The 16,849-nt window shown below is 40.6% G+C and overlaps 1 protein-coding gene across 1 annotated transcript; it reads right to left on the reverse strand.

Moving 5' to 3' along the window:
* Positions 1–315: 315 nt before the first annotated feature.
* LOC135269932 (cleavage and polyadenylation specificity factor subunit 5-like) lies at positions 316–1,262 on the reverse strand. The gene is given in 1 exon segment (XM_064364580.1): positions 316–1,262. A coding segment is annotated over 1 exon segment (684 nt). The 3' UTR covers positions 316–578.
* Between the last annotated feature and the right edge of the window lie 15,587 nt (positions 1,263–16,849).

A 16,849-nucleotide genomic window follows, 5' to 3' on the forward strand; every position in this document is an offset into this window, starting at 1 on the left:
GGCCTGAATGGTTATAAAATGTACTTACTGGTCAGTGAATTTTACTGGGAGATCTCTGTAACACAGCTCATTTAGGAGTTGTACCTTGGACTCAATCAGACAAAGTTTTCAAAAGTAATGGAAGCTCTTCATCACAAAAATCTAATACAGTCTTGGACTATGTGCCCAAGAATGGTATCAAAGCAAGGGTCCAATAAACTTGACTGACCTAAACCTGTCACTGTGTTGTAACATTCACCAGCCTAAGGTGGGGGTGGTCGGGGAGTAGGTGATCCTCACCTATAAGAATTGTAGAAGTTTAATGAAAAGTTAAAATTAAAAAGGAAGTCCATTTTCTTTAATGTTGTACAAAAAAGTATGAGTAGAACCAAAAGTAAATAAACATTATCACATTTGTTTACACCACTATCTAGCTCTTCATATTAATTTTACTATTCAAACAATAGAAAGTAGGTGGCAATTCAGGGATCGCAAAAGAGATAAAACCAAAAAACTTTTCTACCACATTTATTCTACACTGTGTATAGCTGTGCTCACAGAGACAAGCAGCTCCTTTAACTTCTCCACTGCGCAGGAATTCAGTTGTATATAAAATTGAACCTGCTCAACAGCTGAGGGAGACTAGAAATGATGGGTCCATATCCTGGTGCATTGTCATACAATTCAAACAATGGTGCAGCTACCAGCTTATAATTTTTAGGGAGTGCAAACAAGGCTTTTTCTTGAAGCTGAACCAGAAACAACTTCTTATGTTCCTTAGGCTTTGTAATATGTGCAGGAATATATGGATATTGAGAAGGTTCAAAATTTGTTCTCCACCAGTTACCAATGCAGTCGTCAATGACCCAGTCTTGCAGAACTCCACCTTGACGACCCAGTATCTCTGTCATTAAGCGTTTTAGTCCTTCAACTTCATCTTCTCCTGGGTTAAGTTCACCACCAGGTAGTTTGAAGAAAGTTGTTCCCAGCTGTAGCAGTAACACATGGGGTAGCCGGTGCTCATGTACAATCAGAACCCCTTCTACAGTCCTCCTCATTCCAATTTTATCAAATTCTTCCCTCATGCGCTGAAATCTGGCTGCAACAGAGCTGTCCTTCTCATAGCGGGGCTCTTTTGTACCAAAAGTATAATTGGTAAGAGGATACAGGTTGATGGTGCGCTCCAGGGTGAGGGGCTTGGTCTGCTGGATGTACTTGTTGCTGAACTGAGTGACCCCCCGGGGTCAGCCGGTCTGCGAACGATTGGGCGGTACCACAGACATGCTGGCGAGCTCAGGTGCTGACGGCGAGCAGAAAGTGGGAGGCAGGGGAGACTTTCCCCGAGCGCAAAGCGGTTATCTCTGACCCCCTCAGAGGCCACCGCCCGACATTAACAGGAGAGCGCAATCTTTTGATCTTTGTTGGTTTAAAGTCTGTTTTATTGGAGACCAGGATTGCAACCCCGGTTTTTTTTGCTTTCCTTTTGCTTGGTAAATATTCTACCATCTTTATTTTGAGCCTATGTGTGTCTTTACACATGAGATGGGTCTCTGAATACAGCACACCAATGGGTCTTGACTCTTTATCCAATTTTCCAGTCTGTGTCTTTTAATTGGGGCATTTAGCCCATTTGCAACTAAGGCTAATATCGTTATGTGTGAATTTGATCCTGCCATTATGATGCTACCTGGCTGTTGTGCCCATTAGTTGATGCAGTTTTTTCATAACATTGATGGTCGTTACGATTTGGTGTGTTTTTGCAGTGGCTACTACCGGTTGTTCTTTTCCATGTTTAATGCTTCTTTCAGGCACTGAGGCAGGCCTGATGGTAATAAAATCTCTCAACATTTGCTTGTTTGTAAAGGAATTTATTTCTCCTTTGCTTATGAAGCTTAGTTTGGCAGGATATGAAATTCTTATGTAGCTTAGTTTGGCTGGATATGAAATTCTGGGTTGAAAATATTTTTAAGAATGTTGAATATTGGCCCCTACTCTCTTCTGGCTTGTATGGTTCCTGCTGAGAGATCCACTGTGAGTCTGAGAGAGCTTCTCTTTGTGGGTAACCCAACCTTTCTGTCTGTCTGCCCTTAACTTTTTTTCTTTCATTTCAACCTTGGTGAATCTGACGATTATGTGTCTTGGGGTTGCTCTTCTCAAGGAGTGTTTTTGTGGTGTTTGCTGTATTTCCTGAATTTGAATGTTGGCCTGCCTTGCTAGGTTAGGGAAGTACTTCTTGATAATATCCTGAAGAGTGTTTCCCAACTTGGTTTCATTCTCCCCATCACTTTCAGGTACACTGATCAAATGTAGATTTGGTCTTATTTTTGGAGGCTTTGTTCGTTTCTTTTCACTCTTTTTTTTCTGTAATCTTGCCTTTTTGCTTTATGTCATTGAGTTTACTTTCAATCTCTGATATCCCTTTCTTCTGTTTGATCAATTCGACTATTGAAACTTGTGTATGCTTCACGAAGTTCTTGTGCTGTGTTTTTCAGCTCCATCACATCTTTCATGTTCTTCTCTAAACTGGTTATTCTAGTTAGCAATTCATCCAAACTTTTCTCAAATTTCTTAGCTTCCTTGTGTTGGATTAGAACATGCTCCTTTAGCTCAGAGTAGTTTGTTATTATCCACCTTCTGAAGCCTGCTTCTGTCAATTCATCAAACTCATTCTCCATCCGGTTTTGTTCCCTTGCTGGCAAGGAGTTGTGATTCCTTGAAGGAGAAGTGGCATTCTGGTTTTTGGAATTTTCAGCCTTCTTGCACTGGTTTCTCCCCATCTTTGTCGATTTATCTACCTTTGGTCTTTGAAGTCGGTGACGTTTTTGATGGGGTCTCTGAGTGGATGTCTTTTTGTTGAGGTTGATACTATTCCTTTCTGTTTGTTAGTTTTCCTTCTAACAGTCAGGCCCCTCTGCTGCAGGTCTGCTGAAGTTTGCTGGAGGTCCAATCCAGACACTGCTTGCCTGGGAATCACCAGTGGAAGCTGCAGAATAGCAAACATTGCTGCCTGATCCTTCCTCTGGTAGCTTCATCCCTGATGGGTACCTGCCAGATGCCAGCCAGAGCTCTCCTGTATGAGATGTCTGCCCGCCCCTACTGGAAGGTGTCTCCTGGTCAGAATACATGGGGGTCAAGGAGTCACTTGAGGAGGCAGTCTGTCCCTTATCAGAGCTCAAACCCTGTGCTGGGAGTTCCACTGTTCTCTTCAGAGCTGACATCCATGGATGTTTAAGTCTGCCAAAGCTGTGTCCACAACTGCCCCTTTCCCCAGGTGCTTTGTCCCAGGAAGGTGGGGGCTTTATGTCCCTACCTGGGTCTGCTGCCTTTTTTCAGAGATGCCCTGCCCAGTGAGGACGGAATCTAGTGAGGGAGTCTGCCTGCAGTGGCCTTGCTGATCAGTGGTGTGCTCCACCAGTTCAAACTTCCTGGTCACTTTGTTTATATTATTAGTTTAAAACTGCCTATCTGAGCCTCAGCAATAGCGGATGTCCCTCCTCGCACCTAGCTTGTGCTTCCCAGTTCAGACTGTTGTGCTGGCTGCAAGAAGTTCAAGTCAGTGGATATTAGCTTCCTAGTCTCTATTGGGGTGGGACCCACTGAGCCAGACCACTTGGCTCCCTGGACTCAGCTCCCTTTCCAAGGGAGTGAGTGGTTCTGTCTTGCTAGCGTTCCAAGCACCACTGGATTATGAAAGAAAAAACTGCTGTAGCTAGCTCAGTGTCTTCCCAAGCAGCCGCCCAATTTTGTGCTGGAAACCTAGGGCCCTGGTGGTGTAGGTCCTGGAGGGAGTCTCCTGGTCCGTGGGTTGTGAAGACCATGGGAAAAGTGCAGTATCTGGGCTGGAGTGCAGGGTACAATCCCTAATGGCTTCCCTTGGCTAGGAGGGAGGGGTAGTTACCTGACCCCTTGCACTTCCTGGGTGAGTTGATGTTCCACTGTGCTTCGGCTTGCCCTCCTTGGGCTGCACCCAGTGTCCAGCAATCCCAATGAGATGAAGCAGGTACCTCAGTTGGAAATGCAGAAATCACCCGCCTTCCATGTCGATCTCACTGGGAGCTGCACACCAGAGCTCTTCCTATTCTGTCATCTTGGAAACGCCCCTGCAAAAGTCTTCTTAAAACTCAAAATGGTTTTCTGAAGAGATCGGTGGTTATATTAAAGAATGTATTTTTTTCTTTTTTTTTGAGACAGGGTCTTGCTCTCTCACACAGGCTGGAGTTCAGTGGTGCAATCATAGCAATCATAGCTCACTACAGCTTTGAACTCCTGGGGTCAAGCAATTTTTCCACGTCAGCATTCGGAGTAGCTAGAACTACCAGCATGTTGAACCATGACTGGCTAATTTATTTATTTATTTTTTTCTTGAATGAGGTCTCACTATGTTGCCCAGTGTAGTCTTGAACCCCTGCCCTCAAACAATCCTCAACTCAGCCTCCCAAAATATAAGGATTACAGGCATGAGCCACCATGCCCAGCCAGAATTTTTATTGTTGTACAATGAAACATGACAACATTTTGAAGACCTACACAACTGAGTGAACCAATATTTTTTAAGTCACTAACATGACGATATTACAAAATCATGTATAGGAAAAAGATTCATTTAAAATGCAAGATAGACCAATGGATTTTAATGTAACAGATTATGAAAAGCTCATTGATATAGTTTCACATTACACATTTCAACCAAGCTTTTAGAAATTACTACTTGTCTAGCCCTGTTTTTGCAGAGCAGCTGTGCTGTGCTGGGGGACTGCCTCCACTCAGGCTTGGAATCTGCAAAGCCTGAAGGCTGGAAAGGTAAGTCACCCAAACGGCATAGATTGCAGCCCACCCTTCCCTCTTGGAGCTCCGTCCCAGGGAGCTTTCAAATCTCTGTCAGCTGAAGAACACTGGTGTGGTCAGCTGGAGGCCCCAGTTGGGAGGTCCTGTCCAGTAATGAGAAATGGGACTAAGTACCTGCTTATAGAAGCAGTCTAAACATGTTTTTCTAGAGCAGCTGTGCTGTGCTGGGGGATCCCTTTCACCCCCAATCGGCATGGATTCTTCAAAGACCCAAGGCTGGAATGGCAAAATTGCCCAAACAGAAAAGATGGCGACCCAGCCCTCCCCATAAGAGCTCCATCTCAGGAAAGTGTAACACTGCTACCGGTAGTTGCCTGAAATTCCAAGCCAGTGGGTTTTATACTGTGAGGTGCCATGGAAGTGGGGCATGTGGACTGTTGCTGCTCAATCCCCTGGATTTAGCCTTTTTCCTAATGCATGTACAGAAGCCTAACTTCCTGCTTTGTCAGAGTTGCAGCTACTTTTGCCAGGAAGCCTGGAAACTCTGAGTATCTAAGGCTATATATATATCTCCCATGGAGTACTCGGCATTTAAAAAATTAATAGAAGTCTCTAGAGTTTATAAAAACATTAAAGAGCAAAGGTGTCTCTAAGGTATTTCTGCCTTAGAGAATCAGAAAAATGGTGTGCCTGTAACTTTAAAACGGAAAATTGGGAGGGGGACTGTTCTTAAGGGGCTAGTGAGATTTGAGCCCCAGTATTACCAGATCCTTGGATTTTTCTAGAAGAAATCAGAAATCTGGGCCTTCATGAAATATTTGACAATTTTAACATTAGCAAATAATTTTTAGGTATATCTTTGAGACATTTTGAAACTATGCTTCACCCACATTTCAACACTCTTTTTAATTTTGCTTTTTTGCATTAATTTTTTTTTGTTTTACACTTTCAACTTTTATTTTAGTTTCAGGGTGTATATGTGCAGGTTTGTTAGTCGGGTATATTGTACGAGGCTGAGGTTTGGGGTACAACTGATCCTATCAGGCAGGCAGTGAGTATAGTGCCCAATAGTTAGCTTTTCAGACCTTGTCCCACTCCCCCCTCCCCTTTTTAGTAGTCCTCAGTGTCTCTTGTTCTCATTTTTATGTCCATATGTACCCAATGCTTAGCTCCCACTTATATGTGAGAATATGTCAACTCTCTGCTTTATACACTCTCTCTTTGAATCTCATGCAACAATATTTAGATGAAACCCAAATCTAAATTTCTATCCCTGACCTCTCTTCTATGTTTCAGACTTTTATGTCTAAATATCCAACATAGGTATAGACATCAGGTATCACTGTTCAGATATTATAGATATAAAAATGCCTCATTATCTTAATTTATTCCATTACCACTCTAGTTCCAGAATCCAATATCTGTTGTTGGATCTAATGTAACCACTCCTTCCCTGGTCTTCCTGCTTCTATTCTTGCTCCCAACAATTCACTTTTCATTTACCTAAAGTGTTCCATTATATTTTGAACAAACAAAAAAGTTTTACATGGGTGATGAAGTCCTCCATGGGTCTGGGCTTATGGATGCTGCCTTTGATAAATGAATCAATATTTACATTTCACAAGCCTTCCATCTTGATATAGTTTGGCTGTGTCCCTACCCAAATCTCACCTCGAATTGTAATAATCTCCAAGTGTCAAGGGCAGGACCTGATTGAGATAATTGAATCATGGGGCCGTTTCCCCCATACTGTTCTCCTGGTAGTGAATAAGTCTCATGAGATCTGTTGGTTTTATAAAGGAGAGTTCCCTTCCTTGCACATGCCCTCTTGCCTGCCACCACGTAAGATATCCCTTTGCTTTCCCTTCATCTTCTGCCATGATTGTGAGGCCTCCCGAGCCATGTGGAACTATGAGTCTATTAAACCGCTTTCCTTTATAAATTATCCAGTCTTAAGTATGTCTTTATTAGCAGCATGAGAACAGACTAATACACATTTCTTACAAAGCCCACAGAACCATTATTATGTTTTCCACTTTGCTACTTCTACTTCATAGGGAGCATACAGTATAGTTATGGTGTATTTCTCTAGTTAAAAAAAAAAAAAGCTTGTAGATGATTCTTTGTTTTAAAGTTTGAATGTTTTTTTGTTCTTAAAACATGGTATAAAAACTCACCAACAACAGAGATGTAGAGTTGGTTAATGATTTCTGTAATTTTTATGAGTAGGAGAAGAACACAACAGTAAAGGAAGAATATTTGGAAGAATTAGGGCCTAATTTTAAGTTATTCATATTTTGTTTTATTGTGTGGGATTTAAAATTATCTTTTCATTCTTTGAATTCTGTCTCAAGGAACAATTAATACCAAAAGTGCATTAATAATTTCTGAGGGTTTGCATATGTACGTGTGAGGTGTGCACAGTATATAGCATATGCACAAACATTTTTATTGAAGTAAAATTCACATAACATAAAAATAACTACTTAAAAGTATATAGAGTGACATTTAGCACATTCAAAACGTTGTGCAACCATTGCTTCTATCTAGTTTTGTTTTGTTTTGAGATAGAATCTCGCTCTGTCACCCAGGATGGCGTGCAGTGGCATGAGGTCGGCTCACTGTAACCTCTGCCTCCCAGGCTCAAGGGATTCTTGTGACTCAGCCTCCCGAGTAGCTAGGATTACAGATATGCACCACCATGCTGGCCAATTTTTGTATTTTTAGGAGATGAAGTTTCACTATGTTGGTCAGGCTGGTCTCAAACTCCTGACCTCACGTGATCCACCCACCTTGGCCTCCCAAATTGCTGGGATTATAGGAGTGAACCACCATGCTTGGCATTCTATCTAGTTTCAAAAAGTTTTCAACACACCAAAAATAAACCTTATACCATTTAATTAGTCACTGCTTACCCTTCTCTAACCCCATCCACTGGCAACTCTTACTTTCTGTCCTACCTATATAGATTTTCCTGTTTTTGATATTTCAAATAAATAAAATCATGAAATATGTGACCTTTTGTCACTGGTTTCTTTCATTAGCACAATGTTTTTAAGGTTTGTTCATGTTGTAGTATGTATCAGTATGTCATTCCTCTGTATAACTAAGTAATATTCCATTGTTTGGATACATCACGTTCTGTTGATGGATATTTGTGTTGGTTCTACCTTTTGGCTGTTGTGAATGGTGCTGCTATGTATATTTGTGTACAAGAATTTATTTGAATATCTGTTTTCGATTCTTTTGGGTATATACCTGGGAGTCAAATAGCTGGACTATATGGTAACTGTAGCTTTTTGAGAAGCTTCCAAACTATTTTCTACAGTAGATGTATCATTTTACCTTCCCAACATCAATGGATGAGGGTTCCAATTTCTCCATATTCTCATCAACACTTGTTATTTTCCAATCTAGTTGGTGTGAAGTAGTATCATACTATGACTTTGATTTGCATTTCCTTAATGCCTAGTGATGTTGAGCATCTCTTCATTTGCTTCTTGGCCATTTGTATATCTTTGGAAAAATGTCTATTCAAATCCTTTGCCCATTTTCTAAGTGGCTTGTCTTTCTTTTCTTGGGTTTTTAAGAGTTCTTTATGTGCTCTGGCTGGGCACTGTGGCTCATGCCTGAAATCCCAGCACTTTGGGAGGCCAAGGTGGGTGGACCACTTGAGGTCAGGAGTTCGAGACCAGCCTGGCCAACATGGTGAAACCTTGTCTCTACTAAAAATACAAAAATTGGCCGAGTGTGGTGTTGTGTGCCTGTAATCCCAGCTACTTGAGAGGCTGAGGCAGGAAAATCGCTTGAACCTGGGAGGCACAGGTTGCCGTGAACTGAGATTGTGCCACTGCACTCCAGCCTGGGCAACAGAGCGAGACTCTATCTCAAAAATGAAAGAAAGCAAGAAAGAAAGAGAAAGAAGAAAGAAAGCAAGAAAGAAAGAGAAAGAAGAAAGAAAGAAAGAAAGAAAGAAAGAAAGAAAGAAAGGAGAAAGAAAAGAATTGTGATATTAGACCCTTATCAGATATATGATTTGCAAATATTTTCTTTCATTCTTGCCTTTTCACTTTCTTGATAGTGTTCATTGATGCACAAAAAAAATTTTTAATTTTGTCGATGTTCAATTTATCTATGTTTTCTTTTATCGTTTGTGGTTTTGCTGTTATCTGTAAAAATCCAATTCCAAATGGAAGTCATGAAAATATCTCCTATATTTTCTCCTATGAGTTACTGTTTTAATTATTACATTTTAGTCTTTGTTTTGAGTTAACATTTGCATATAGTAAGAAGTAAGGTACACTACATTCTTTTGTATGTGGATATCCAGTTACCCCAGCAATATTTGATGAAGAAACTGTTCACAACTGATTGAGTAACCTTGGCAGTCACGTCATCAATGTTGGGTCATATTGAATTAGTGATTAAGTGAAATCCCCTTCTGTTCTTGTTTTTTGTGAATTCTGGGTTTCCCAAAGTTTGTAATACCATAGTTGACTCAATGATTCCATGAATAGAACTTGATACTTTTCTTGGATAAATTTGACCCTGTGGGTTTTATTCAATTATTCATTCAATAAACATTTATTGAAGCTCTACCACATATCAGGCACTGAGCTTATCAAAGCAGTTCAAGATAGACAAGATTGCTTAAACGGTTGCAACAAAGTATAAAATTTTTATTTCTTCCAGTTTTATTTTCAAGTGACATATATAACACACATTCATGACTCTTATTCCATCACTGAGATTTATCTCATAGGATCAGAAATGGGAAGAAGTAAAGAATGGTAAGGGTTGGGGCGAAACATGGTAATGGAATTAAGTTCAGGGATGTAAAAGGGAAAGTGGGATGAAATAAGTGTGTTCATTACATAAGTCACTCATTCATTTGTTCATCTATCATATCTTCATTAAATGCCTACTATGTCTGAGGCACTTCTAAACACTGGGGGACATATCAGTGAAAAAGAAAAATAAATCCCTGTTCTTCTGTTACTTTCATTCAAGTTGGAGAGACAGATATAAACACATAAACAGATATCTAAGGTCAGACAGTGTTAAATAAAAGCAAGGTAAAAGACAGTGAGTGATTAGGGGCTGCAATTTTAATGCTGGAAGTCTTTTTTAGGAAAGGAACATTTGAGCAGAGACATAAAGATTATAATAGAGAAATACATAGGACAATCTAGAAGAAATGTTTTAAGCAGAGGGAATAACTAATGAAAGTTGCCTGCGATGAAAACATGTCTGGTACATTCCAGGAATAGTGAGGGGACCACTTTGGCAAAAGCACAGACAGAAAAGGGAAGAGTGGCAAGAGATGAGGTCAGAGATATAGCAGAAGCCCAGAGTGCAAAAGGCCTTGGATGTCATGGTCAGGTTTTGACTTTTATTGTGCACGAGACAGAAAACAATTGGAAAGGTTCAAGAAGAGGAGTGACAACGTCTGATCCATGTTTTAAAAGTATCACTTTAGACCAGGGGCAAGCAAAAAGACTGCTAAGTCAGCCATTGCATTAATCCAGATGAGAGATTATGATAGTTTGTATCACAGTAGTAATGGTAGAAGTGTTGAGACCATGTTCCAAAGGCAGAATTTCCTTAGTCTGCTGTTGGATAGGATGTAGAGTGTTACAGAGACTTCCAAGAGATTACCTCAAGGTTTTGGACCTTAGCAAATGAAATGATGGAATTTTCATTACCTGAAATGGAGAAGACTGAATTAAGTAGGTTTGGAGATAAAGGGTGGGGAAGAGGACTTAAGTTTGGGACGTGTTAAGTTTGAGATGCCCAACAAACATCCAAGTAAAGATATCAAGTAGATGGTTAGATATATGTTATATTTTCAGGGGCATGCTGTTAGCTGGGTATATACAATTTAAGAATCGTTGACATTCAGATGGCATGTGAAGTCATAGGACTGAATGATAGTACCTAAAAAGTGAGTGTATGTAGAAACGAACTCTGAAAATTGATCCTTCTATCACTCCAAAGTTTAGAGGTGGGTGAGATATGGAAGATTCAGTAAAGAAGCCAGAGAGGTAGGAGAAAAACCAAGAGAGCATAGGAACCTAGAAGTAACATAAGGAAACTGTTTCCAAGAAAATCAACGACTAAAACTGTCTTTTGCCACATATAATTTTAAGTAAGATGAGGACTAAAATTTTACTACTGGATTTAATAACTTGGAAGTTATTGGTGCACTACAAGCCCACTTCATTGAAATGGTAGGCATAAAATCCTAGAGTTAAAAATAACAAGCAAAAACATGGTTTAATGGTTTAATTCATAGGTTCCACAAAATTATAATTGCCTATTAGAGAAATCATAACAGAGAAGGGACAGAATTAAGTGAGTTTTGACAGATAAAGAGGTTTGCAGGGAAAAGAAAAGAAGGGATACTCTAGGAAAAGGAAACAGCATAAGCAAAAGGCACAGAAGCCTTGATTTCCACAAGAGTGTGTTCAAGCCTGACAATGAACAATTTGTCTTCACTGAAAACAAAGCATTCATGAGAGGTGAAGTCTTGGTAATAGTTGAATTATTGTTCATATAAATTTTGGCTACATTTCCAGCATGAGGGCAGGATTTCAGGTGAGACTTTTGGTCATTTGTACCGTCACCAGGTGATAGCGAAGGCATCACCACATATTATTTATTAAGGATACACTTGTGCTGGATACTGTCCTCAAACTATATAAGTAAGCATTTATACCATGTCAGTTTTCCTCCAGTTAAGCCATAACTGTAATTCCAACAAAAATATGAACAATTTAACTCTTCCAAACATAAAAAAGATACCATAAATTCACATATACAAAAAAGTGTGTTAATGAAATATGATTAGACAAACAGATTAAAGAAAATAAGAGATTTGAAAAATAGACACATATATGAGGATCTGTATTTGATAAGTGTGGTGGCATATAATATTAATTAGAAAAAATAGATTACTTAATAAATTAAATAATCTTTAATTTATAAATAAATTAGATAGCATTTGGCCAACTGGCTATTTATTTGTGAATAACAAAGTTAAATTTGTACCTAATACGATATAATGCACTCTCTACCCACGCAAAACAAAATGAGCAAAGGATAGAAATAGGAAATTCATAAGAAAATATAAATGGCCTGAGTCTTAACTTCAATTAACAAATGCTGGCTGGGTATGGTGGTTCACACCTGCGACCCTAGCACATTGGGAGGCTGAGGAAAGTGGATCATTTGAGCTCAGGAGTTCAAGACAAACTTGAGCAATATGTTCATGCTGTCTCTATCAAAAATTTAAAAATTTACTCAGGTGTGATGGCACGCAACTGCGGTCCCAGCTACTCAGGAGGCTGAGGCATGAAAACTGCCTGAGCCCAGGAGGCAGAGATTGTGACACTGCACTCCAGCCTGTGAGACAGTGAGACTCCATCTCAAACACACACACACACACACACACACACACACACACACACACACTCTTAACAAATGCAGAGTAAACAATTATGAGATTTTTTTAGCCCCTTAGATTGCTACCTTGTGTTGGCAAGAGTATGAAGAAAGTTTTATGCACATGCACAGTTGGTGGGTGTGGAAATTGGTATAGCATTTCTTTCTTTCCTTCTTTTTTTTCACTAGAGGGGCAACATTTTCATTTTTGTTTTTTTTTGCATTTTAGGTTTTGGGGTACATATGAAGAACATGCAAGACTGTTGCATAGGTGCACACATGGCAGTGTGATTTGCTGCCTTCCTCCCCTTCACCTATATGTGGCATTTCTCCCCATGCTATCCCTCCCCAACCTCCCAACTCCCTGCTGTCCCTCCCCTATTTACCCCCAACAGACCCCAGCATGTAGTGCTCCCTTCCCTGTGTTCATGTGTTCCCATTGTTCAACACCCGCCTATGAGTGAGAACATGCGGTGTTTGATTTTGTGTTCCTGTGTCAGTTTGCTGAGAATGATGGCTTCCAGGTTCATCCATGTCCCTACAAAGGACGCGAACTCATCGTTTTTGATGGCTGCATAATATTCCATGGTGTATATGTGCCACATTTTCCCTGTCCAGTCTATCATCGATGGGCATTTGGGTTGGTTCCAGGTCTTTGCTATTGTAAACAGTGCTGCAATGAACATTCGTGTGCGTGTGTCCTTATAGTAGAACGATTTATAATCCTTTGGATATATACCCAGTAATGGGATTGCTGGGTCAAATGGAATTTCTATTTCTAGGTCCTTGAGGAATCGCCACACTGTCTTCCACAATGGTTGAACTAATTTACACTCCCACCAACAGTGTAAAAGTGTTCCTATTTCTCCACATCCTCTCCAGCATCTGTTGTCTCCAGATTTTTAATGATCGCCATTCTAACTGGCGTGAGATGGTATCTCAATGCAGTTTTGATTTGCATTTCTCTAATGACCAGTGATGATGAGCATTTTTTCATATGTTTGTTGGCCTCGTGTATGTCTTCTTTTGTAAAGTGTCTGTTCATATCCTTCGCCCACTTGTGAATGGGCTTGTTTGCTTTTTTCTTGTAAATCTGTTTTAGTTCTTTGTAAATTCTGGATATCAGCCCTTTGTCAGATGGGTAAGCTGCAAAAATTTTTTCCCATTCTGTTGGTTGCCGATTCACTCTAATGACTGTTTCTTTTGCCGTGCAGAGCTGTGGAGTTTGATTAGGTCCCATTTGTCTATTTTGGCTTTTGTTGCCAATGCTTTTGGTGTTTTGGTCATGAAGTCCTTGCCTACGCCTATGTCCTGAATGGTTTTGCCTAGGTTTTCTTCTAGGGTTTTTATGTTGTTAGCTCTTATGTTTAAGTCTTTAATCCATCTGGAGTTAATTTTAGTGTAAGGTGTCAGGAAGGGGTCCAGTTTCTGCTTTCTGCATATAGCTAGCCAGTTTTCCCAACACCATTTATGAAACAGGGAATCATTTCCCCATTGCTTGTTTTTGTCAGGTTTGTCAAAGATCGGATGGTTGTAGATATGTTGTGTTGCCTCCGAGGCCTCTGTTCTGTTCCATTGGTCTATATCTCTGTTTTGGTACTAGTACCATGCTGTTTTGATTACTGTAGCCTTGTAGTATAGTTTGAAGTCCGGTAGTGTGATGCCTCCCGCTTTGTTCTTTTTGTTTAGAATTGACTTGGCTATGCGGGCTCTCTTTTGGTTCCATATGAAGTTTAAGGTGGTTTTTTCCAGTTCTGTGAAGAAGGTCATTGGTAGCTTGATGGGGATAGTGTTGAATCTGTAAATTATTTTGGGCAGTATGGCCATTTTGACGACCTTGATTCTTCCTAACCATGAACATGGAATGTTTCTCCATCTGTTTGTGTCCTCTCTTATTTCATTGAGCAGTGGTTTGTAGTTCTCCTTGAAGAGGTCCTTGACGTTCCTTTTTAGTTGTATTCCTAGGTATTTTATTCTCTTTGTAGCAATTGTGAATGGCAGTTCGTTCTTGATTTGGCTCTCTTTAAGTCTGTTATTGGTGTATAGGAATGCTTATGATTTTTGCAAGTTGATTTTGTATCCTGAGACTTTGCTGAAGTTGCTTATGAGTTTCAGGAGATTTTGGGCTGAGACAATGGGGTCTTCTAGATATACAATCATGTCGTCTGCAAATAGAGACAATTTGACTTCCTCCTTTCCTATGTGAATACCCTTTATTTCTTTTTCTTGCCTAATTGCTCTGGCTAGAACTTCCAGTACTATATTGAATAGGAGAGGTGAGAGAAGGCATCCTTGTCTAGTGCCAGATTTCAAAGGGAATGCTTCTAGTTTTTGCCCATTCAGTATGATATTGGCTGTTGGTTTGTCGTAAATAGCTTTTATTATTTTGAGATACGTTCCGTCGATACCTAGTTTATTGAGGGTTTTTAGCATAAAGGGCTGTTGAATTTTGTCAAAGGCCTTCTCTGCATCAATTGAGATAATCATGTGGTTTTTGTCTTTGGCTCTGTTTATGTGTTACGTTTATAGACTTGCGTATGTTGAACCAGCCTTACATCCCCGGGATGAATCCTACTTGATCATGGTGGATAAGGTTTTTGATGTGCTGTTGCAATCGGCTTGCCAGTATTTTATTGAAGATTTTTGCATCTATGTTCATCATGGATATTGGCCTGTAGTTTTCTTTTCTTGTTGAGTCTCTGCCAGGTTTTGGTATCAGGATGATGTTGGTCTCATAAAATGATCTGGGAAGGATTCTCTCTTTTTGGATTATTTGGAATAGTTTCAGAAGGAATGGTACCAGCTCCTCTTTGTATGTCTGCTGGAATTCGGCTGTGAACCCATCTGGACCTGGGCTTTTTTTGGGTGGTAGGCTCTTAATTGCTGCCTCGACTTCAGACCTTGTTATTGGTCTATTCAGGGTTTCGACTTCTTCCTGGTTTAGGCTTGGGAGGCGGCAAGTGACCAGGAATTTATCCATTTCTTCCAGGTTTTCTAGTTTATGTGCATAGAGTTGTTTGTAATAATCTCTGATGGTGGTTTGAATTTCTGTGGAATCTGTGGTGATATCGCCTTTCTTGTTTTTTATTGCATCTGTTTGGTTATTCTCTCTTTTCTTTTGTATTAATCTGTCTAGTGGTCTATTTTGTTGATCTTTTCAAAAAACCAGCTCCTGGATTTATTGATTTTTTGAAGGGTTTTTTTGTGTGTCTATCTCCTTCAGTTCTGTTCTGATCTTAGTTATTTCTTGTCTTCTGCTAGGTTTTGAGTATTTTTGATCTTGCTTCTCTAGCTCTTTCAATTTTGACGTAGGGTGTCAATTTTAGATCTCTCCTTGCTTCTCGTGTGGGCACTTATTGCCATATATTTTCCTCTAGAGACTGCTTTAAATGTGTCCCAGAGATTCTGGTATGTGGTGTCTTCGTTCTCGTTGGTTAAATGTTATTTCCCTTCTGGATCTAGCCACTCAGCAGGGCTACCAGGCTCCAGGCTGGTACTGGGGCTGTCTGCACAGAGTCCTTTGTTGTGAACCATCTTCAGGTCTCTCAATCTCCAGTGAAGGTGTCAGAAGTGTGAAACAGACTGTGTGAGGTTCCTAAGTTGTAGTTGTTTAATGCACAAGCTTTGTGCTGGTTGGCCTTCTGCCAGGAAGTGGGGCTTTCAAGAGAGCATCAGCTGTGGTAGTATAGAGGAGAATCAGGTGGTGAGCGGGTCCTTAGAACTTCCAAGAATATATGACCTTTGTCTTCAGCTACTGGGGTGGGAAGGAAAGAGCCATCAGATGGGGGCAGGGTTAGGCATGTCTGAGCTCAGACTCTCCTTGGGCATGGTTTGCTGTGGCTGCTGTGGGGTTCGGAGGCTGGGGGTGTGGTGCTCAGATCAATGAAGTAATTTTCCCAGGAGAGTTATGGCTGCCTCTGCTATGTCATGCAGATTGTCAGGGAAGTAGGGGAAAGCTGGCAGTTACAGGCCTCATCTAGCTCCCATTCAACCCAAAAGGCTGGTCTCACTCCCACTGTGCCCCACCCTGACAGCATCAAGTTTGTTTTCAGGCAGTGTGCAAGCAGGGCTGAGAACATTCCCCAGGCTACCAACTCCAACTTCACAGCTGAGAAAGAAGGCATGGCTTTTGTATCTTTTTGCCTGTCGATTCTGTACACTGGATTCATGCCTTCCTCTGAGTTTTGGCCAGAAGACTTCACGTTTGGTTCAAATTGTTACAAAGTTTAGCAGGAAGCTTCATTTTCCCTGTGGTCTACCCCCAGTTCTTCCGACAGCCCTCCAAAAGGACCCCTGTGAGATAAGTCAGAAATGGCTTCCCTGGGGACCCAGATAGGTCACAGATCTTTTCATGCTGTTTCCTCTACCCCTGTATTTTGCTCAGCTCTCTAAATTGTCTCAGATCCAGGTAAGGTCATATCCTTCTCCTGTGATCTGCTTCAGGTTCCCAAGTGAGCATGTGTGTTTGGGGGCAGACAATCCCCCTTTCCCATTTTCACAGTTTAGGCACTCACAGTATTTGGACTGTCTCCCAGGTCCTGCAGAGCATTCCTCTTCCTTCAAAGGATCTGTAGATTCTCTGAGCTTTCCTGGTCTATTCCTGCAGTAGTTTTTTGAATGAAGGTTCATGATGCTACTCTCC

The sequence above is a fragment of the Aotus nancymaae genome, unplaced genomic scaffold (genome assembly GCF_030222135.1).
Source record: "Aotus nancymaae isolate 86718 unplaced genomic scaffold, 86718_ANA_hifiasm-v0.15.2.pri h1tg000058l, whole genome shotgun sequence".
Lineage (NCBI taxonomy): Eukaryota > Metazoa > Chordata > Mammalia > Primates > Aotidae > Aotus > Aotus nancymaae.